This window comes from Hemiscyllium ocellatum, chromosome 7 (assembly GCF_020745735.1).
Source record: "Hemiscyllium ocellatum isolate sHemOce1 chromosome 7, sHemOce1.pat.X.cur, whole genome shotgun sequence".
Classification (NCBI taxonomy): domain Eukaryota; kingdom Metazoa; phylum Chordata; class Chondrichthyes; order Orectolobiformes; family Hemiscylliidae; genus Hemiscyllium; species Hemiscyllium ocellatum.
Genome location: NC_083407.1, coordinates 92,587,323 through 92,610,818, shown reverse-complemented (window position 1 = coordinate 92,610,818; position 23,496 = coordinate 92,587,323). Strand labels below are relative to the sequence as shown.

Sequence of the window (23,496 nt, the reverse complement as noted above, 5' to 3'; positions counted from 1 at the left end):
AGTGGAAGTGCAGGTGCAAAGCAGTTGAAAACATTAAAGTTCCCAGTCACTTTCAGAGCTGAGGCCAAAACTGCTGCAGCAAGCTATAGATTTAATTGAGAGCCTCCTTATGGAAGCTCAGAAATCTTACACCTTGCTCCTTAGCAAGGCTCAGATGGTGAACGTCTCTTTGCACATCTTAGAATGGCCTTGGTATGCCCATCTCTCTGTTCTCTTGTTCTGCAGCAGTATGTCCTCCATATTGTTTTTTCTCTGATATTTTTTTCCAACAAAATGAGCAATCATAACATTTCTGGGCAAGGGTGGGTTGTGAGAACCAAAGGTAGCCAATGACTGGCATTTTTCTTATAAAACAAAGTAGAAATCCATCCACCATTCTGTTTCTCAGCGAGGAAGTGACACAAAAAACATCTCCCCAACATTTTTTGTTCCTTAGAGTCCAATACAAAATACTGCATTCTTCTCAAATCATTAACAGATGTCAGTTTTTAAAGGGTTAAGCATAACCCATTATACATTGTTTGGATTTTGACAGCTACGTTATTGTGTAGTATGTAGAGCCAGCAGGGTCAGATTTTACATAGGCTACGGGAAATTGCATCCTTTTCTTTTTCAGGCAGTGATTTTTGGTTCCATTCGAGGATGTAATTAACTGTAAAATAAGACGTCATGGGGATGCCTTTCAACTATCTATCATTTAAACTCGTTATAACTTCCAGTGCATGAAATACTTAAATAATATGGCACTACAAACCTAAACATTTTTGCAGGTGTCCCCTCCATGTGAAACTCTGCAGAGATAAAGGGTAGAGTTATACCAGCCACATGGTAACAGATTTGGAGGTGTTGGGGAGGTGCAGAGTTGAAGTTGGTAAAATGGTGAACGAATCTCAATGTCTCCCCATAACTGGGCAAACTTCTGAGGGGCACACATTCAGCGAGCTAGCAGAAAATTGAGGCTGTTGTCAGAGATTTTTGAGGTGCATTTCAAATTTACATTGGGATGCAGACATTCCACAGCGTATCAGTGGCTAACCTGCTGCAAGGAGGTGAGAGATCAACAGCAAATGAATGGTGCTGGAGGCAGGCTGGGATTCATGCAGAGCAAAGAAATGATAAATTAGAGAGATTGCTCAGTCAGGAGCCATACATTAATGATTACAGCCTCTTCAAGGCCCACTTCACATTGTGCAGGTAGTAATAGTGCATGGAGAAGCTGGTATGTGTTCAGACTGCTCTACTGTGGAAGCGAGTAGAAGTTGGAAACAGATTCAATGTCATGAAGCTGGGCTGCAACAACCAAAGAAGCAGTAGCGTCATGAGGGCAAAGGAGGATGCAGGTAAGCAGGGCACATGGAGCGAAGAATTTGAGAATGGCCATCATCGGATTGGAGGTCAGCAAATAATACACGCCTTCTCAAGGAAGATTGGGGAAAAAGGATAGTTGGCTCCAGGACAGTAAGCCTAACATCTGTCACACGGGATTTGCTGGAATCTATTATTGTATTATAATACTTACAGGGCACGAAGAGAGATCCTAAATAGTATATTTTTATAACTATTTTATTTTATTTAACGTTTACTTTATAAAATGAGCTCTGGCTGGATTTTAAAATGCTTGCCAGCCAACAGACAAAGAGCAAGCTGACTGCTTCTGGAAATTTCCAGGACAATGATCAGGACTCATTATCTCCTGGACAGTGACAGTTCTTACATTGTATGAGCATTCAAGTCAAATCAACACAAATTACTGGAAGAGGCGATGTCTGTCTCAGCCTGATCTAAGGCAACATCTATCTCAGCCTGTTCTGAATGAAGGACACCATCAAATCCTATCATTGCTGCACTTAGTGTAACTGATTCCACAGTTATCTGCTGCAAAAAACCCCCCAAAATCAACAATAGTACCAGATAAAGCATGAAGGAGATCCAATTTGTATTTTGTTAACGATGGATCAGAATGACAGTTCACCACCATCTTCTCAAGGTATTTGGGATTTATGGCAATTAGGAAGTAGCAATAAATGCTGGACCAGCCAGCATCACCTACATCCTACAAAAGAATACATTTTTAAGAAACAAAGTCCTGTCAAACATGCTGCTGTGCTGACACCTGTAGCAACCTCCAGCCATGTCTCTTCTGTTTGCCTGACAGACCTCATCCTGCTGTTTCTAGAAACAAATGGTCCTCTCAGTAAAGAGTGCCTTTCTCAAGCCCATTACAGAAGTGACGATGAAGATGCTGCAATCTCAGGTATTTTATGATGACCTTTGGTCCAACTTTCTGTCAACCATCTACACTCCATGACTTAGCATTAGGTCGACACAGCAACATCTCTCTTTAGAGTGTTTTTGTGTGATCTCTTACACCAGTATTATCTAGGTTACTATTTACATATCTGAGTATTAACCCTATACTCCACACAATGACAGACTGCCATGTTGCTGTGCTGAATTCCTTTTTGTTTAGAGTTGGCCCCCTCTAGCTTCTTGTACTTTGAATCCAAGTGGGTTCCCTTTAAGTGGGACCATCTATTTCAGTTTCCCATCTCCTGTTCATCCTGCCATTTATAATTCATGGCTAGTGCCCAGGCAATTAATTGGTCGCTTCTTGCAGAGTATTGATGTTTGGTGCATATTAACCTCCAGTGGGGTTGGAACCTGGAAATGATCCCAATCTTGAGTTCTGAGGAAATCTAGCCTGATGTTTCTCTTTGTTTTCTTCACTGTGCAGCAGGTCACTATGTACCCTTCCCTTTACCTTGTGTCATATGTACGTAGGCAGTTGCTTTCATCAACGCCAAATGTTGCATGATCTCAACTGGGAAAAATGGCAACACGTGCTTGTGTGAGGAGTTGGGTAAAAAATGGGTGCACACTTCCCGGTATTGCACGTCACTACTCAGAAACTATATATGAAAGCTGGTGAAGATCTTGCAGCATGGCAATTGTGTTCTTAACTCTGAGCCAGATTTGGATTCATGTCCCACTTAATCCAGAACTGTATCATACCATGTCTGAACAAGTCGATTGGAAATAATAATAAAGGGTAAAATGATGTCTGTGCAACTAAATCTATCAATCTTCTGACCACAGCATGAGGCCCATAGCCCTTTTCCGGGTTTGCTAGGAATGTGGGACTGTGAGTTTCTAATCTGGGGAGCTCAGTTGTGAAGGCAGCAGCTGGGACCCAGTGCAAACCTAAATGGTGGCTGGCAATCCCAGGAGGGACTTCGCCCAGTGTGGATGAAACCATGCTCCGAATGGGTGGATGGGGGTGAAAGCGAGCTCTCTTGGGGAAAGCCCAGCAACTGCATGCCCATGGCTTCAGAAAGGGCTGTAATAGAGTCATACAGCACAGAAACAGATGCTTCAGTCCAAACAGTCTATGCCGAACACCATCCCAAACTAAACTAGTCTTTTTATTTTTCTACTTTATACTAAAAAATAACTGTAGTGATGAACTTTTTGATTTATTCCTATATTTCTCTGTCTTTATATTTATGATTTTGTACCTAGGTACCTTTGTACCTAAGATTTTGTACCTAGGTATCTTTGTACCTAAGATGGCGCCAGGAATGGCGGCCTTGCACATGTTTCATTGTACTCCTGTATCCCTGCATTTAAGTACACGTGACAATAAAACCTAATTCTAATTCTAAATTTAAACAAGGAAACACAGATACATTTTATTCCATCTAAGCCCACTCAAGACTACTAAGAAGTCCATGGCTTCCTGTGCCGCGTGCAGGAATCATGCAGGGGCATTGTATTAAATCCCTATGCACGGCATTCTCCTTGAACAATATCCCTGACAATCAAGATTTAGCAAACTCAAACGCTGCATGCTGCTCATCTTTTTTACTGAGATGATTATGTCCCAAGTAAACTCGTTCCTGAAATCATTTCAGAATTTGATACATGTTTAATATTACACACATGCTAATTTTTCAGCAGTTTCGAAGGATGCTTCAAGGTCTCAGAACAAAGACTGAAGTCAGTCAGGACTTTATAAGTTTTGAATGATTTCACAAATTATTTACTTTTATTAAAATACTGGATCAAAATTAGTGTAAAAGAATACTGAGGAAAAAGAGGCAAATCAAAGATAATGGGTAGAATAATTAAAACAGCTAACACATTAGAAAATGCAGAAAATAATGAAGGAATATACATAAGCCCAATTTTATCCCTGCCTTCTTGCTGTAAAGTGGCCACAGTGACCTATTCATTCTGGTTCTGTTGCCTTCTTCTGGGTTACAAATTTAACCTGGTGTTTTCAAGCAAGTGAGAGGGCCTTGTTCCAGAAGTCAGCAGGATCCCTCTCTAAATTTCAGATGGTGGCAGCGGCACCCAGTGACAATTTAAATCAAAAGGCCTGTCATGGAATTCTGCCGCAAGGACTGACCTAGTAGCAAGAGGTGAAGAGACAAAAGGCAGACAAAGGAAAAGCGGGGTTGTTTTAGCTCTCTTTTGTTTCCTTTGGGCAGGCAGAAGCAGGAATTGCCTTTGCCTTATTTCTCTATCCTGCACAATGCTCTCCAGATCCTCCTCATTAGCACCAGGCTCATTCTTAGAGACTGCTGCTTTGGTTTCTCCACAGCAGCATCCTGCTGTCTGAAATCTTTCCGGCTTGGCCGGATTTCTGGTCCGGACTCTGCATTACCCTGCACCTGGAGTCAAGCTCGTTCAGACATTCCACCTTTGGTGCTAATCCAGGTTATGTGTTCTCTCCAGTAACTGTATGCTTAGGGCAGAGCTAAACATGCTTGAGCTTTATGGGTGGGGGTGGGGGTTCAACCTCCCTGCTCCCTCTCCCAGTGAACCCCCTCCCAATCTGAGAGATCCCTCACCCCTACCCTCATAACATTTAACATCTATCCTGGGTCACACTGCAATCTTTGGGTTTTGGGGCAATAGGCACAACCTTTTCACTGGCACTGCTGAGTGCCAGAGCTGGGAGCACCTCTCACAAGAGGGGGACATCAGCCTTGATCCCTGGCAAAAGCTCACAGATGGCCTTGGCATGACCTAATTGGCTTGCTCTCACCAAAGAAGGCAAAACCCCCAGTACCCCAACATCTGAAATCTTTGGGAATCAGTCAGAAAATTGAAATAAGCTATTAAAAAAGTGAGGACAAGTGAAAGATCTAATTATTTTAACTCAGCATAAGACTGTAGCTGCGTTGCAGAACATTTTGGGACTTTTTTCCTGCCTCACTGGTTTGGCCTTTCTCCGCGTAATGTTTTCAACCTGAGCTCCAGCCAGCTTTAAAATGGAAACTACCGGAAAATGCAATAATTGCTCAGGTTGTGCTTTTTGCAGATGGTGTATGATTTTTTTACTCATTTTTCTGTCGTATTGCAACAAACGGTAGCCAGGATACTGCACAAATATAATTTACAAAGTAGGAGCAAATTACTGTAGATGCTGAAACCTGTATTGAAAACATCAAATACTGGAGATTACAGTAGGTCAGGGAACATCCATGGAGAGAGAGAGACAGCAAGCTAAGCCTAGATGACTTTGGCGGAGGCATCTTAAAGGTTAATGTAGAGTTAGAGCCAAATGTCGTTCCTACTCTTAGGTGTTAAAAACACAAGGGTTATTTTAGCTTCCAGTAGGAGTTATGCAGATGAAACAAACCTTGGTAGTTCAGGAGATGTGAACTCCTCGGTTGGATTCCCAAATCTCCTGCCTTGCTTGATGGTTTCCTGGACTGAGCACACAACCTGTGCTGCTGCTTATAGAAGCAATCTTTTACTGCCATCTACTACAAAGCCACTATCTCTACCAGGGTTTCAATAGGATACTGGCTGAGTCAGAAGCTGAGATGGGTAATTTTATGAACATCTGTACAGGTCCTGAATAGCATGCTGTATCTGCTATATACATGGCTTCTTTGGGATCACTACCAAAAATAATAACTTTCCAAGTAACTGATTCATTCAAAATGTGAAAAAAAAGGGATAATTTTTGTAGCCTTGCGTTTCCTGCTGTATATTAATCAGCTAGACCTTGGTCTCAAGGCCATAAATGAGATGCGAGGAGGGAGGGTTGATTCTGGAGAAAAAAGAGGCTATGAGGGAGCTGGGAGGTTGGGTATGCTGTAGGAGGGTAGGGCAGGCCAGGGAGGTTGCAACGATGTGGCGAAGGTGAAGAGCTGCAAGGGAGCTGGCAGAGACAGAAGGCTTCATGTGGGCTGGTGCAGACATGGTGGCTACAAGGGGTTGTGGTTGGAACTGAGGGGCCTGAGTGTGTGTAGTGAAGGTAGGGAGACAACAAAGGCTTATAGGAGTTTGGGTAGTTTCAAGGGGGCTGTGGAAGTGGTTTCAGGATTATGTAGAGGCTGTGAAGGAACTGGGGGAGATGGTGGGTATCTATAAGTGAGATCTGTAAGGGAAGGGAGAAGGCAGGAAGCTACTGGAATGTAGACAGAGAGGGAGGCTACAAGGAATGGGAAGACAGGAAGGCTGCAAATAAAAGAGACCATTTCAAACCACTCAGCTAACTGGAAGCTAGGAATAATGAAAATCATTAAGGAACTCAGTTACTTGCAAATGAATGTGGAATCTTTAGCCTAAGGCTGTAAATAAGTAGAAGCTACTGTCTGAGGGAATGTGCAATGGGTGGTGTTAGAGTGAACACTCTGTCAGTTGTTAAATTTAAGTCTTAGATTGAGAACTGACATGTAATAAAAAGGGTAGGGGCAAAGTGCATGTTTAAAATATTCCAGTTTTGTTAATATTATTGTGATGTGTCATTGTATATAGAGTTTGTCTTAGTCACATTGAAAAAAAGGTCATATTGCTCACTTATGTCTGTTATCATATGTCAATTTGTGGCGACTAGGAAATCCATAGCTTTCCTTCAATTCTTGCATTTCTTCTTCTGGCTCAGTCCAAATATTCCACTTTTCAACACACAGCTGTTACTATGTGACTGAATCACATAATGAAACAGTCTGTAGCAATGAAAAAGGAACCCCTGTAAATCCAAATGTAGTTCACCAAAATTAAAAGGTAGCCCCCAAGAATTGGTTTTAATTATTCATTTACAGGACGTTGCTGCTGATGCCCATCCTTAATTACCAAGGGGATCACCCACATTGCTGTGGGTCTGGACTCACATGTAGACCAGGTCAGGGGGGAGGCTTAATTCCCTGCAGGGCATCTTAACAGAAGAACTGGCGAAAAAAATGCTGGACTTTTTGTGCTGGTTCTCACTAAGTGAAAGGATTAAGAATAAGAGGGAATGGATATGAAGTAAATAGTAAATGATACAACAGTAATAGGACAAAAAACATTTTTCACTCAGTGAGTGATTGAGATCTGGAATGCACTAAGATTGTGGTGGAGGCATGTTTGTTCAAAGCATTCAAAAGGGAATTATATTCCTTTGAAAAATAAAACAATTTGCAGGATTACAGCATGAAGGTGGGAGATTGACAGAAGTGAATTGCCCATTTGGTGATGCAGTGTGGACATAATGTGAAAAAATAGCCTCTTTCTGGACTGTGACAATTCCTGATTAAACTGACAGTGCAGCCTGGATGAGACAGTAGCTAGGAGAGAAAGCAAGGATGTCTGGTGAATGTTTCTTTATTCAACTGGAAGGAAGTGTCTTCCAGGGTCACTATTGGCATCATTGCTCCTTTTGATGTAAATTAATGACCAGGTTTGGGTTTAAGAGTTGGAGGTGAAGTTTGGAAGGATGAAGGGGAATCTGATTGAAACTTACAGAATATTGAGAGACCTGGATAGAATGGGCATGGAAAAGATGTTTCCACTCGTAGTAGAGACAAGGACATGAGGGCCCAGCCTCAGAGTGAAGGGATGACCTTTAGACCCTTTAGGGCGGCACGGTGGATCAGTGGTTAGCACTGCTGCCTCACAGCGCCAGGGACCCGGATTCGAGTCCTACCTCAGGTGACTGTCTACGTGGAGTTTGCACATTCTCCCCGTATCAATGTGGGTTTCCTCCTACAATCCAAAGATGTGCAGGTTAGGTGAATTGGCCATGATAAATTGCCTGTAGTGTTAGGTGCGTTAGTCATGGGTAAATATAGGGGAATGGGTCTGGGTGGGTTACTCTTTGGAGGGTTGGTGCAGACTTGTTGGGCCGAAGGGCCTGCTTCCATAATGTAGGGAATCTAATTTAACCTAAACTGAGTTGAGGAGGAATTTCTTTAACCAGAAGGTAATTAGTCTGTGGAACTTTGCCACAGAGGGCTATGGAGACCAAGTCATTGAGTGCATTTAAGACAGAGATAGATAGGTTCTTGATTAGTAAGGGTTATATGAAGAAGGCAGGAGAATGGAGTTGCGAAACACATTAGCCACGAGCGAATGGCAGGGTAGACTCAATAGTCCGAATAGCCTAATTCTGTTCCTATATCTTACCTTAAAAGCACAATTAGTAAATTTGCAGATCACAGAAATTTGAAAATGTGATTGTCAGTGAGAACAATATCTGCAGATTTCAGGAGATCATTGACAGATTAATGAAATAACCACACACATGGCACATGAAATTTAATTTGAAGAAATGTTAAGTAATGCATTTTGGGATTAAAAAGTATGACAGCAATTTCAATAAATTATGCAGTTAGAAAGGGTACAAGAAAACATGGTGGACTCAAAATTCACATACACTGACGGGACTGTTGCTAGTTAAATTTGATTTAAATCACTTCATCTGGTCTAAAGCTACCTCTCACAAGGTAAGCATTTGCACCGTAGTAGTGCAGCTATTTTGATGTTTAATGATATTATTTTAAGGAAAGTTTGGAGGGAAAATTGCAAAGAAATGTCATTTTTAAAAAGTTATTTCATGGGATTTTAGAGTAATTGACTAGTCCACCACTTGCTGCCTCTCCTCAGTTGCCTTGAACTGAATGGCTTGCAACATCATTTCAGGTAGGAGTCAATCATATTGCTGTAGGTTCAATGTCACAGACCAGGTAAGATGTGCTGATTTCCTTTCCTAATGCAGATGACTGAATCAAAAGGCCTTTGATGACAATTAACAGTTTAATAGACACCATTACCGTGACTAGTGAACAGATCTGTTAATTGAAGCTAAAATCTTGCACTTGCCATAGTGGGATTAGAACCTACGTGGTCAGAACATTAGTCTAGGCCTCTAGATTACTCGTCCTGTGACATTCCCATTCCATCATTCTCTCCTCCTAAATGATGAGGAATGAAGTCATTCCTCAAGCTTGGTGCTGCAGAAATGAGTAAGAATTTTAGAGTTAAGGGAACCTTTGTATGAAACCTCACTATACCTGAACGATTTGGGAATACATGATTCTGTCAGTGGGGAATAGATGTTCCACTGTATTGCATCATCGTTTCAATGTAATTTGCCTAAAATGGCAAATGGCAAAACAAAGATGAAGAAAGTTTAAGCAAAGATCGTACCCAGCGCAAATCAAATTGCAACAATCTTCTGTGCTAGTTTAAGTAACACTGTTCTTAAATCTGGTACTACTCTCCAAATCAGCCACGCTCCTGGATCAAATAAATTATTAACAATGGTTACTAATTTTGCCTTTTTACAGGTCTTCTCAGACATTTTTGAAATAAAATGGATTCCTTAGAATATAGAACATTAATAAGCACTGTATATAAGGTATTGAGTATGTTTTTAATCTATTAAGAATCTGCCCACTGACATCAATTTCACCAGCAAATGGTGTGCACTGTTTTTCTTTACATTTTATTTGCTGAAGCTGCACTAAAACTACATAAGACTGACATTCTTAAATATAAACAAAAACGTTCAAAAGTTGTTCTGAAATTATGTCTCACAAACTGGATTGAGTTTTTTTGAAGAAGAAACAACGAGGATTGATGAGGGTAGAGCGGTAGACATGACCTATATGGACTTTAGTAAGGCCTTGAACAAGAAGACTGATTAGCAAAGTTAGATCTCATGGAATACAGGGAGAACTAGCCATTTGGATACAGAACTGGTTCAAAGGTAGAAAACAGAGGGTGTTGGTGGAGGGTTATTTTTCAGACTCAAGGCCTGTGGAGTGGAGTGCCTCAAGGATCGGTGCTGGGTTCACTACTTTTCGACCATTTATAGAAATGATTTGGATGTGAACTTAAGAGGTGTAGTTAGTAAGTTTGCAGATGACACCAAAATTGGAGGTGTAGTAGACAGCAAAGAAGGTTACCTCAGATGACAACAAAATCTTGATCATATGAGCCAATGGGCTGAGGAGTAGCAGATGGAGTTTAATTTAGATAAATGCAACGTGCTGCATTTTGGGAAAGCAAATCTTAACAGGACTTATACATTTAATGGTAAGGTCCTGGGGAGTGTTGCTGAACAAAAAGACCTTAGAATTCGGTTCATAGCTCCTTGAAAGTAGAGTTGCACGTAGATAGGATAGTGAAGAAGGCATTTGATATGCTTTCCTTTATTGGGCAGAGTACTGAGTACAGGTGTTGGGAGGTCATGTTGTGGCTGTACAGACCATTGGTTAGGCCACTTTTGGAATACTGCATGCAATTCTGGTCTCCTTCCTATCGGAAGAATCTTGTGAAACTTAAAAGGGTTCAGAAAAGATTTACAAGGATGTTGCCAGGGTTGGAGGATCTAAGCTATAGAGAAAGGGTGAATAGGCTGTAGCAGTTTTCCCTAGAGCATCGGAGGCTGAGGGGTGACCTTATAGAGGTTGATAAAATCATGAGGGGCATGGACAGGATAAATAGACAAGGTTTTTCCCTGGGGTGGAGGAGTCCAGAACTAGAGGTCATAGGTTTAGGGTGAGAGGGGAAAAATATAAAAAAGACCTAAGGGACAACTTTTTCATGCAGAGGGTGGTACATGTATGGCACGAGCTGCCAGAGGAAGTGGTGGAGGCTGGTACAATTGCAACATTTAAAAGGCATTCGGATGGGTATACGAATAAGAAGGGTTTGGTGGGATATGGGCCGGGTGCTAGCAGGTGGGACTAGATTGAGTTGGGATATCTGGTCGGCATGAACAGGTTGGACCGAACGGTCTGTTTCCATGCTGTACATCTCTATGATTCTAAATACAAGTTCACATTTGATTTTATATTTAGAGTGTTACAGAAAAAAGTTTGAGCAAAGATTTGTATCTCCTCACAATTAGCTCAATTTTGGTTGCAATTTGGGTCCAGACTAACAGTTACTCCCAAAGCAAGAAGTCTACCCTTGGAACTTCTAAATCAAAAGTGCTCATGACTATTCCCATATTTAAAATAAATGCTGTGCTTGTTGATATGACCAGTTTTGAAGTGGAGAATGTGTGGGATTCTGGTTTGACCACAGCATTAATACATGAGGAAATTTTAGGAAGGGTTAGTGGCTGTGCCACTTCTCTGAAGTTATAAAGTTGGGAATAATTTTGGGCAAAGTGCCACTCAGCTATTGATCGGTCATTGCGCCGTTAATTAACTCTAGGTATTTTCTACCTCCTAACCGATTACCTGCAGCTCCATTGAACATAGAATATAGAACATTACAGTGCAGTACAGGCCCTGTGGCCCTCAATGTTGCATCGACCTGCAAAATTAATCTGATGCTCATCCAACCTACACCATTCCATTATTATCCATATGTATGTCCAATGCCCATTTAAATGCCTTTAACATCGGCAAGTCTATTAGTGTTACTACTCAGCAGTGACACCAGCAAACGGCGGCCTTTGCTAGCACTATCCAAATCAGAGACATTATGGATCCAGACCTAAAGCTAAGTACAGTGGGTCAATGAGGTTAGTTGGCAGGTCATTGACTGGGAGGTGGTGGGCCACGTTCCACAGAACAGTGGGTTGTGCAAATACATTGGGTGGTAGTTTTTTATTTAGTTCATTGGATGTGGGCTTCGCTGGCTGGGCCAGCATTTATTGCCCATCCCTAATTGCCTGAGGGCAGCTAAGAGTCAACCGCATTGCTGTGAGTCTACAGTCACATAAAGAACTACAGTTTCCTTCCCTAAAGGACACTGTGGACCAGATGGGTTTTTCCAATAATCAGCAACCACTATTATACACTTAATTCCACCTTTTTTTGATTGAATTCAAATTACACTATCTGCCATGTTGGGATTCAAACCCAGGGCCCCATAGTATTGCCTGGGTCTCTGAATTAACATTCTAGCAATATTATCATTAGGTCAACACCGCTACCCAGTGCTGTGTGACCCTGGCACCAGGAAAGCAATACCTTATCCTGGATTCAAGCCACAGAAATCTCTGTCAGTTTCTGTAGCCACTAAATCTCCATTCAGTATTGCTGTTCCAATCTTCTTTGTACCCCATCCCCCCAGAACAAACCCTAGTAAAACTACCTCATCCCCAGAACAAACCCTAGTAAAACTGAACCAGCTATGGTGTCGTGAACTTGGCTTTACCACACTCTCCAGATGAACCACCACTTCCAGCCATGTTTAGAGCAAAGTAGTGCTTGGAGATTGTGATGTACTCAGGAGAATCCTGCACATCACAGCTATTTCTTCTTGACTGCCTGGTAGTCAGCCATTCACTCTGTCGCTACAGACTCTCAGGCTTAGTGATACCTCAGTCATAGGCAGAAAGTCTATTAATAGTTGAATAGTAATATGACTCAAATTACATTAAACTTCATCAGAGTTCATCAAAAATTAGATGCAGAGCCAATTTTACAATTTCAATATAATGAATGACACATGAAAATCACAACATAAAACAGAAAATGGAACGTCAACTTTTTCAGCTATTTAGTAGCTGAAAGTTCTGGACATATATTGGTTGATTGAGCAATAATGTTATTTTTTCACTCTCATATCAAATTCACAAACTCAGCCCCAAAAGAAAAACACATTGGATATGTGAAGATGCAGACTTGGAAGCAAATAAGTAGGAAGTTCTCATTTTTAAACTCTGGTTATGGAATAATGGTAGCTCTGGGTATATGCACCCTTTCCCCATTTTAAATGCAATGGCTCAGCTTTAAACATGCCCCAATTCCAGCTATCACATGCCTTGCCCTGCTCACGGTGAAGGTCCCAGGAGGATCAAGGACAGAATTTATTTGGCCAGAGTTAAGTTGAAAAAAGTTGTAACTACTTTGCCTGCGGTAGTCACAAATTAGTGGGAACATAATTTTCAAGTCTTCCTTTGACTAAAATGCAGTTCCAGAAGACTGGAGAATTGTAAGTGTTGAAAAGGTTTTTATTGAGTCAGTTAAAATTGATGGTGAGGATGCTCCTGCTAATGATAAATACGGGCAAATTTAATTTTCATTTAAACAAAAATGGGTTAGTTAAGAAAAATCAGCGTGGAATTGTTAAAAGTGAATTATGAATACCTAGATTTTTTGATGAGGTGAGAGATGGTTGGTGAGGATAATGCTGTCGGTGTGGTGTACACAGACTTCCACGAGACATTTGACAGAGCACCACACAACAGATTTCCGAGTAAAGTCACAGCACATGGAATACATGGGATAGTAGCAACATGGATACAGATTTGGCCAAATGACAGGAAAGAGGGTGTAGGAGTTCTGTGACAGGAAGAACATTAATACTGGAGTTCTTTCGAGATCAGTTTTAGGAATTCTGCTCTACCTGATATGTATTAATGATCTAAACCTTGACAAACAATACAAAATTTGAATGTATTGTGAACTGTGAGTAAAGTAATGTTGAATTTCAAAAGGTAAAAAATAGGTTCGGCAGATTGGATGGGCAAGTATCAAATGAAATCCGATAAAGACGAGTGCAAAGTGATAAGATCAGCCATGATTTTCTTGAATGGTGAAGCAGACTCAAAGGGCTAATTGGCCCATTTCTGCTTCAAATTTCTTTGTTGCGTTGTGTTGTTTTGGTAGAAAGAACATCGGAGACAAAACAAAGGGTACAATACTAAGGGTGGTAGAATAGGAGGGACAAGAGTCTATAGGTGCATGCATCATGGAAGACAGCAAGAAAGGTTGAGCAATTAGTTTGAAAAGCACACAGCAACTATGTTATTAAGGGCATCAAGTGACAAAAGCAAGGAATTATGCTAAAACTTGCATAAAACACTGGTTCGGCTTCAACTGGAGTACAGGGGTATTCAAAATCATAAAGGACCTGGATAAAGCAGAGAGACAGAATTTCAATGGGTGAAAGGATTGGGAATCTGAGGGTTCATATATAAGGTAGTTGGCAAAAGAAGTAATGGCGAGGTGAGGAAATACATTCTCACTCAATGAGAGATGAGAAACTGGAACAGAATGAGGATTTGAGAGAGTGGTGGAGGTAGAATCCCTTGCAGGGATTCTTCTTTATTGGGTCAAGCGAAGCATTCAGGAGGGAACTGGACTTTTATCAGAAAAGGAAGAAAACTGAGGTGCAGCAGTGGATTAACTGGTCCTTCAGAAGAACAGCACTGACATGACAGGCTGAATGGTCTCCTTCTGAGCTGTAATCATTCTTTCATTGTTTGGTTCTGTAAGGTGCTTTGGTCTCAGGATTTAACAGGAACCACTGACTGTCAAATACTCCAGTCAAAAGTACCAGATTAAGAAAGTGTTTGTGTGATTCAGCTGTAAGAGTGTAAATTCAGTTCAATTTAGAAGTTCCTCTTTCTTTTCCTTCCTTCCAGTCCATATTAGGTCCCCACACTGAGCAGAGGCTGATGTTGATAGTTTCGGTTTTCTCACATTATGTGTTCCATGAAGTCACTTATGCACTCATTGGCTTTTTGCTGCTCTGGAAACCCCTGGTGAATTTCCACAATCCTTTTGACATCAACCAAAAATGCAAAGAAAATACAGAGAAACCACAAGGCACAAAAAACTGAAATAAAACAGAAAGTACTGCAGGTGCACAGCAGCTTGATCTTGATGAAAGATGGCCTCTTAATACAATCACTTGCCTTTTATCTTCCAAATGCTGACAGACTTTATCTGTGACTTCCGAAAGATCAATTTTGATATAAAATATGGGAGCTGGCTTTGGGAGATTGTCATATCATTGTTTTAATATGGCAATCTAAACTAACATCAGAAGCAAGATTAAAATCCTAATTTCTAGTTATTAGGTTATGTTCTCTTTGAATTTAATCCTCTGAATGAAACCTTCCTCTCCCGAAGGATTCATTGTTGTCCAGACAATAATCATCTGGTGGATTATGCCAATGATCTTTCTCCAATGTCAGGGTGAATAATGTGTGTCAGGAGGCATTTTAACCAAAGACTGGGTGGGGGAGTGAATCCCATTCTCAACCCATATGCTCAAATTCTACTCTTGTCTTAATTCCTCCCAAGTGAAGTGCTATGGGATTACCAGATAGCAAACATGACTAGAAATTTAACAATTCCTTCTCACACTACTGAGGGCAAACGTGTCACCAGAAAAATCACACAACAGACACTCCACAACGACCAGAAAGAAACTACGGGCTTTCAGGATCTATTCACTGCTGTACCACATGATGTGGTGCAATTTTCCAAGGAGCCATTGGGATTATAATGTTGATTCTCAGCTGCCCTGATGCTGCTGAGTCTACAACTGTTAAAAACTCAGGCGTATCATTATTTGTAACTTATCTCAATGCAATACTGAGCTGCTGGAAGTTTGCAAAGGGAAAACAAGATCCGGTGGTCATCCTTGGACGAAGGTCCAAGTGTTAAATGGAGAATGGCACGTTTAAGTGAGGAGGCGCGGTCTCCTTCATGGAACCTGTTAACAGGCCATTTGTAATGGAAATACAGTAGGCTGCATCCTGAAAGGCCAAGCTGTAACAAGATAAGCACAGGAACCGACACAAAATATGTTCTGCAAGCTGTTATTTAAAGTCTGGCCGTACACCAACTCAGAGGGCGGTTGTATGGCTAGACTTTAAATTCGATTCATACCGAGCCCCTCCAGTCAACGCGGTTTCACCAGCAAGTGACACCTTAAGTGACGATAACCCGAGATTCCCCGCAAGTATTTGCTGGGTTATTCGTCCGAATTAGCCAATCGGAGCATCAAAATGGAGCTCAGCATCATTTTCACTGGCATTTTACGCGTACACACACACTTAGACAGACACACAGACACAGACTAACGAGCAGTAATGAATGTTGCTTACAGTGGCACCATCCTAAATGACAGCACCAGTGCCGTTTGAAGCATTTGCCATGGCTGTGGGTGGCACAGATGGAGAGGCTGTCACAGGGCTGGAAATCTGGCCTTCCCGCGCAGTTCCGAGCCATCGCCTGAGCTTCGTCCACCTTGTCGCTCTTCAGAGTCCTCTTCACATCAGAAGCCATCGTCCCCCCGTCTGAGAGCATTGGTGGGTGGGGTGGGCTTAAGAGAAATCCACGCTGGCAAAACTCAACCCAGGAGCAAACTTCAATCAGGCAGAAAAGTTGGATATTTCAGTCGTCTTTGGAGAGTTCTGAGGGGGTGGGATTGGACAGGGATGGATAAAGGGGGGAGCTGGGGTGGAGTGGGAGGGAGGAGAGTGTGGCAGATCACCGTTTTGCAGGAGATTCAGAGGAAGGAGTGAAGGTCTCTCAAGGCCCCAGTGATCCTGACCCAGGGATTTAACTAGAAGCGGGTCCTCCTGGAGCTCTCCGCATCTGCTGCTCCCTCACCAAGTAACCACGGGGGAAGCGCCCCATCGTTTCCTTTTCGGCAGAGTTGGGGGAGGGAGGGGAAAGACGTCTCCAGATGTTACTCCAGTTGTGGAGCACAGGATCGAATCTCTCCACAGTAGAGGGAGGGGGTGGTCTTGAGGATCACAGACTGGGGAAGAGAAGGAAATGGAGAGAGAGAGAGAAAAAAACGCCACGTCAGAACAGAGTTGAGAACCCTCCTCTCTCTCTCTTTTTCCAATGAATGACGCTGAGGTCGGCTCTAGTCCCCTTTTTTTCCACCCCAAGTGCGGTCCCAGAGCAGAAGTCCCGAGCTGCAACTCCCTGAGCCAACGCGATGTGAAGCACCCAAGTCTCCGGTTCGATCCTTCCCGTCCCCAGCAACTGAACTGCAAAGACTTTTTCACCGCATCACCATAATTTGTTGCAGCATTTTTTTTAAAATTAAAAAAAAAACCGCACCGATCTCCTTGCCGAACGCTATAGAGAATGCAAACTTAAATTATGGTCCCCTTCAGAGAAAAATAAACCGCGATGTCCCTTTTTCTTGCGGTGCTGGCGGATCAGCACTTTGCTTTTTTCCAAACTGGGGAGGATTTGCATTCAGTTTTCCGCTTCGCAGGAGAATCCTGCCCAGATCCCGCGCTCTTCTGCTGCAGTTTTTTTAAAAGATATTTTTAAGTCACTTGTTTTAAGCCTCCTTGACTGTCTCGCTATGATGTAAGTGGCACGAAGCAGCAGCAAGCTGTGGAAAGGCAGTCACTTAAAATAATTTTTTTTGTTTGAAAGGAGAGACAAGGCGTTGGGCGCCTTACATAAAATGACTGTCAAAGATTCCATTCTCGATCTTGACAACATCTGGAGCCGCCAGATCCGCCTCACAGCCCTGGCAGCATGACCACTTTCCTCCCATGGTCTGGCTTGCGTCTAAATATCACCTGACCCGTCCCCAATCCCCTCCGAACTTGAGAACCAGAGCTAAACTTCTCCCGACAATGTCAGTGATGGTGACCCGTGCGGCTGTGTTGAGAAATCTGTGCAGGGCAAGAGAGCGGAGTTGATTGTATTTGGTTTCCTGCCAATGTGTGACCCTGTGATCAGCTGTTTCCTTACACTGGATACATTTAAAATCCAACTTTCACAGTACAGGCATGTGGAGGAGAGGGTTGAAATTATTCCCCCGTTCAAGCTCCTCAGCTGTTCATAGTTTAATAGGAAACAAACACAAAACCGAATATGCGTTTCTTCCTTCGTGCACTGAGCACGGATCCACTAAATCAGGTTTGCAGTTTTGCTCTTTCATCTTCGGGAGGCGTTTCTTGTCTCATTGGACGTTTGCAAGTTGCAAATTCATGCAGATTTACAGTCGATTTTCAACGGGAACCGAGTTCCTGGAGGAAGCTGATCGTGGGGATGTCCTCTTATTTCCAGAAATTCCTTACGGACTGGCTTCAGGACTTTCCCAGAATTCTTTTATATCCCTGGATTTGACCTCAGTGTTCTTAACGTTTCCGATTGCCAGGAAATTATGTAACTGCTTGCCTGGATGATACCCCCTGGGGGTCATGATGCTCAGCGGCAGTCTGATTACAGGGGACAGGTTAATCAAGCCGGCAGATCTACTTTACCTGTCTTCCATCGTGTTTGTGTGTATGCCCACACCAGCTTGGATTCCTATGTTTCGTAAAATACCACAAGCACATTAAGGGATAAAATACTGAAACTCTGGAACTTTAAAAACTGTAACCTGAGGAATATATTTAATAATTGCAAACCGTTGTAACAAACCTTGATTGTAATTGGCTTGTGATGCAGAGTGATGCCAACAGATTTTTTTTTTAAAAAACTTCCTGCATCAGTTGAAGTTACCATGAAGGACTCTCCTTCTCGATCTCTCCCCTTGCCTTAGGCCTGGTGACACTCACACTAAACCACCTCACCGGGGGGTCGTCTCTGTCAAGTGAGAGAGCAGCCCCATGGCCAGACGTTGACGACTTTTAATATTTAGCTCTAGTTCTGAACTTAACTTTTAAGATCAACAAATTAAATAGGCAAATCTGGTAAATGAACAACTTACAAACCACAGAGTTCAGAGTTAGTAACTCAAAGGGTTGTGAGTTTCGGGGTTCCAGGTCAGAACTAGCATTGAATATTTTTAAGTTCATCACGAGCCTATAACAAAGTGTGATATCTGAACTGTAGCTACATATGCTGGGTGCAAGGTTTTGAACATCAGACTGCACACAGCAACACTGTATCTGTCTTCACAGATGCTGCCAGGCCTGCTGAGTTTCCCCAGCATCTTCTGTGTTTATTTCAGATATTCAGCGCCTGCAGTATTTGTAATCTACCTCTTTTTATGAACAATTTAAATGCAATGTACAAATTGTATGGCAACTGAGTTTGCAGGGTTGTTGGTGCATTCCTGGTTGAATGTTTAGTGGAGGTGTAGAAGGAAATTAAACCAGGACCTAATGACGTTGGGCTGAATTTTCTGGTAGATGTCAGGATCCCAATTGGCAGAGCTATGTGATGGACCTGAATCTGCTCATGATTTCAGCTCAACCACTGGTGAGACCTTCCAGGATGTCGCTGCCTAGCTAGTTGCCTCTACATTCCTGACCCAATTAAGGACAGGCAGCATGTTCCTAAGGCTGTAGCCCTACCCGCAGGGGTGACACTGCAGGCAGGTGAGTACAAGGGCACCTCAACGTGGAGATGCTGACAAATGCCTGCTGTGGAGTCATCAGATAAAGGGGCCCAAAACTGGCAGAGTAATTGAGGTGGAGGAGAATTCCCTCAGCAGGAGTAATACAGGATTTTGTGGCTGTCCCTCATCCTGTTGGTCAATGGGGCAGGGAATTTCTGGTCTGATAGGATCTTGACCTGTCACTACAAGGCAGCCTTCATGAGCTGGGATCTCTGCCCTTACCAGAATGCCACGTCAGGGTGAAATGGCTCTTAAGTGGTCCTTAATTGGCCACCTATAGGACCAAGCTGTTTTTTCTGGTCCCAACCTCCCTTAAGAAAAGCTACTGGAATTCCTGAAGCCATCCCAATGCCTTGCACTGTCTTTTCAATTTGATTATCTTTATTGCCTCTTCAGCAAAAGGAGAACGAGATAGATATCCTTTTCAGGAAACTGCTCAAGGTGATGCAGAGAATTTGCAGAGAAATGCTTCTCTCATTCAACCAATCATTCCTCATCCCTCGCACTCATGACCGTGACCAGGGGATCAGGAACATTCTAGTCATTATTTTAGAATCCCTAGTTATAACCAGAAAGAAAGCTGCTGTCCACTTTTTTACAAGGTCTGTGAAGTCATAGGGAATGCACCTGTATTGGAATTCATATTCGTTTAGATTAGATTAGGTTCCCTACAGCGTGGAAACAGGCCATTCAGCCCAACCAGTCCACACCGACTCTCCGAAGAGTAACCCACCCCAACCCATTTCCCTCTGACTAATGCACCTAGCACTATGGGCAATTTAGCATGGCCAATTCATCCAACTTGCGCATCTTTGGACTGTGGGAGGAAAGGAGAAAGTGAGGACTGCAGATGCTGGAGATCAGAGCTGAAAATGAGTTGCTGGAAAAGTGCAGCAGGTCAGGCAGCATCCAAGGAGCAGGAGAATCGATGTTTCGGGCATGAGCCTTTCTTCAGGAATCATAGTCTGGAGTCAGTCGGTACCGTAGGCAGATGCTGAGGAAGGAGATGTGGCTGTGGTAGCGAGTCCGTTTGAGAACGTGGCTGAAGAGCTTCTGGGCAGAGGAGATGACCTGGGGGGTGCAGTGAGAGAGGGACTCACTGAAGTCCTTGTAGAGGGAGGAAGAGAGCTTCTTCAAGGAAGGCATCCTTGTAAGAGGATTCGCAGTAGGTTAAAATCTTCTAGGAGAAAGTGAGGACTGCAGATGCTAGAGATCAGAGCTGAAAATGTGTTGCTGGAAAAGCGCAGCAGGTCAGGCAGCATCCAAGGAGCAGGAGAATCGACGTTTCCGGCAAGAGCCCTTCTTCAGGAATCACGTTGGAGGAAACCAGAGCACCCGAAGGAAACCCATGCAGATGCAGGGAGAATGTGCAAACTCACACCGGCAGTTGCCCGAGCCTGGAATCGAACCTGGGACTCTAGTGCTATGAGCCACCACTGAGCCACCGTGCTGCTCCCAACAGACATGTTTAACAGGCATATTTGTTGAATTGGGCCCTTGTCAGCTATAATCCAATAGCAACATAATGAAATGAGTTGCATAAGGGTTCACTTTCATCAAAGACATCAAAACAAAATAGTAAAGGGGGCGAGAAAAATTCACAATTAAAACAGACAGTTTACATACAAGTTGCTGTTTTGACTTGCATACTTGAATCTTGTTTGATTTCAGCTTTAAAAAGGGATTCTAAGGTTGCTGTGGAATATATATTATCTCAGTTCAGTCTGTTAGAATAACAATGTCACACAGGAAGGAGGCTCATCTGCATTAAAAAATGGAACTGCAATGTGAATTGAGCAGGCGACTCACTGTGAGCCATTGCTTTGATAAAGCCACTCATTATGGAAATGAAACAAGCAGGTTTTAACACTGGGAGTGCAGCATATACAGTAACATTTCCCCCTACTCACAGCAAGACAATAATGTTACTGCCAATGCACTTTTCATATGGACTGGAAATTATATCAGGATTGGATATATACAGGGAGGAGTGGTCTAATTGAAATTGATGCCTCATTCTCATATCCATAGGCTCTGTCTCCTGTTCAGATGGGTGAAATTGGAATTGTACATTTTCTGACCTATTTGGGGGTAGCAGGCAAAATTTACATTTTTTGTTGCCATTTTGTGTGACAGTGATTAATTTCCACCCCATAATGCCAACAGCCCATGCTTCTAATCTCTTCCAAAATTTATTTCCGTTGACGCCCAAAGCTATACTTCACTATTATCTGTCCTACACAGATTGTACACATCACTAAACACTTCTGCTAAATGCAAACTCCAGAATAAAAGAAATGCACCAGGAGAGCAACATCGAGCAGAGAGACATGATTCACATTTTACAGTGTGACGAAGACTGGTTATCACTCACTGACCAAAACCTTTGCTGCTATCCTAACAGCTGATGGAAAGAACAAATCACTGAAAATGAAATGATGGACATAAATACTTTGTCAAGCTCCTCAACCGAGATTCCGACATCTCAGCAAATTCTTTGCATCAGCTTGAGCAGTTTCTTGAGAAAAGACATCTATCTCTTTCTCCTTCTACTGAATAGCCAATAAAGATGATAAACTCAAACAGTGTTTGATAAAATCAAGACAGCCCTTCTGTCCTGATGATATTCCAGCCATGATCTCTATTAATACAATACTTGCTAACAAATTTATTGCTGTCTTCAAGATTTTTTGGAGTCAGGGAAGTGTTCCATGGAACCATGAAAATGATAATATAGTCCACATTTGGAAGCAGGAAGAATCCAAAAATGTGTGTGACATTAATTGAGGAGCAAATTTTCATATAGTCAGGAACAATCCACAAGAGTCCTTTGAAGTATCTATTAGATGATGTTCCCTCTGGAATCAATGCTTGGGGTCACCTTTGAACAACTGATGTAATGTTTGGAGAGAGACAGCTACAAGTATAAACAGCAATATCAGAAATTATATATGCTGCTCATAAACCTACCTATGACACTAGGTTTGCATCTCAGAAGTAGAACCAAGCTTGTCAAAATCTTCTGCATACTTCATCATGGCTTGATTAGACTTGTTTGTGCCCATAGAGCTGTAAGCAGCATAAAACAAAGATTTGTCATGACTCCTAAACTCTTTTATCTCTTTGTTGCAATGCTTAAGAAAGCTACCAGAGGTATGTCTGCAAGCATCAGCATTAAGTTCTGTTCACAGAAGATGTTCAACTGACCAATTTCTCCAAACTGTGCAGAATAATTGAATAGTTTCTCTATGCAAATGATTGCCCTCAACAAAGAAGAAATCCAGACTATGGCAAACAAATCCTTGAGTGATATCCAAAACATTGATCTCCAAATGGGTATCTTCAAGAACAAAATTATGGCTCAGACAGTACCAGACACAGGCTATAAAAAGTCACAGACAAAATCAAACTGACACTACAAATCTCAATATTGCAAAAAAAAAATTAGTTGCTTGTTTTTTCGCAGTTTAGGAATACCTTTATTGATGAAGGGGATAAGTGAACACATTCAGAAAGCATGTTCTGCCTTTGGCTGACTCCATGAAGCAGTATTGAACAAAACAAGACTAGAATCAAAATTTACAAGGCCATTGTCCTTGCCATCCTGCTGCATGGCACAGAATTCTGAGTCTTCTTGATGCACCACATCAAAGTTCTGAAACACATCTAACAAAGGTATTTGAGTTCCATCATGAAAGATCAATGGTAGGAAAAAATCCCGAACAATGAGACCCTTCATCACTTAAAGTTCAATTTAGATAGACAGGTCATGTCTTCCACATGGATGATTACAGAATCCCCAAACATATCTTGTGTGGGGAACTGTCTCAGTGAAATATCATTAAGGTGATCAGTACAAACAACATAATAACACCTTAAAAAGGAACCTTGCAAATACTTGGATTATAGACCACTTATATTAGGAAAACATTGCAGCCACCCAGACCATGTGAAGGCAAACACTGAAGCTTGGTTCAGGATACTGCGAGTACCATCTGTACCAAGCTCATCACATTCAGCATACTCAGTAGAAAGTCAGAGGTAGTGCAGCTGCGTATTTGTGCCAAGGACTGATAAGAGCAATGTGTGCTGCCAATTCTGAGGGTGTCCATTGCTGATCCAGTATGGGATACTTCAATTATGAAAGGATGCACTGAAGCTGACAAAGTCACCCATGAGTTGGACATATCCAAG

At 42.3% G+C, this 23,496-nt stretch overlaps 1 protein-coding gene across 1 annotated transcript in view; it reads right to left on the bottom strand.

Moving 5' to 3' along the window:
* Positions 1-17,604, bottom strand: part of c7h3orf70 (chromosome 7 C3orf70 homolog) — a 34,860-nt gene extending 17,256 nt beyond the window's left edge. The window contains exon 1 of the mRNA XM_060827506.1: positions 16,085-17,604. Coding sequence (XP_060683489.1) covers positions 16,085-16,286 — 202 coding nt within the window. The 5' untranslated portion in view covers positions 16,287-17,604. The remainder of the gene's footprint in view (positions 1-16,084) is intronic.
* Between the last annotated feature and the right edge of the window lie 5,892 nt (positions 17,605-23,496).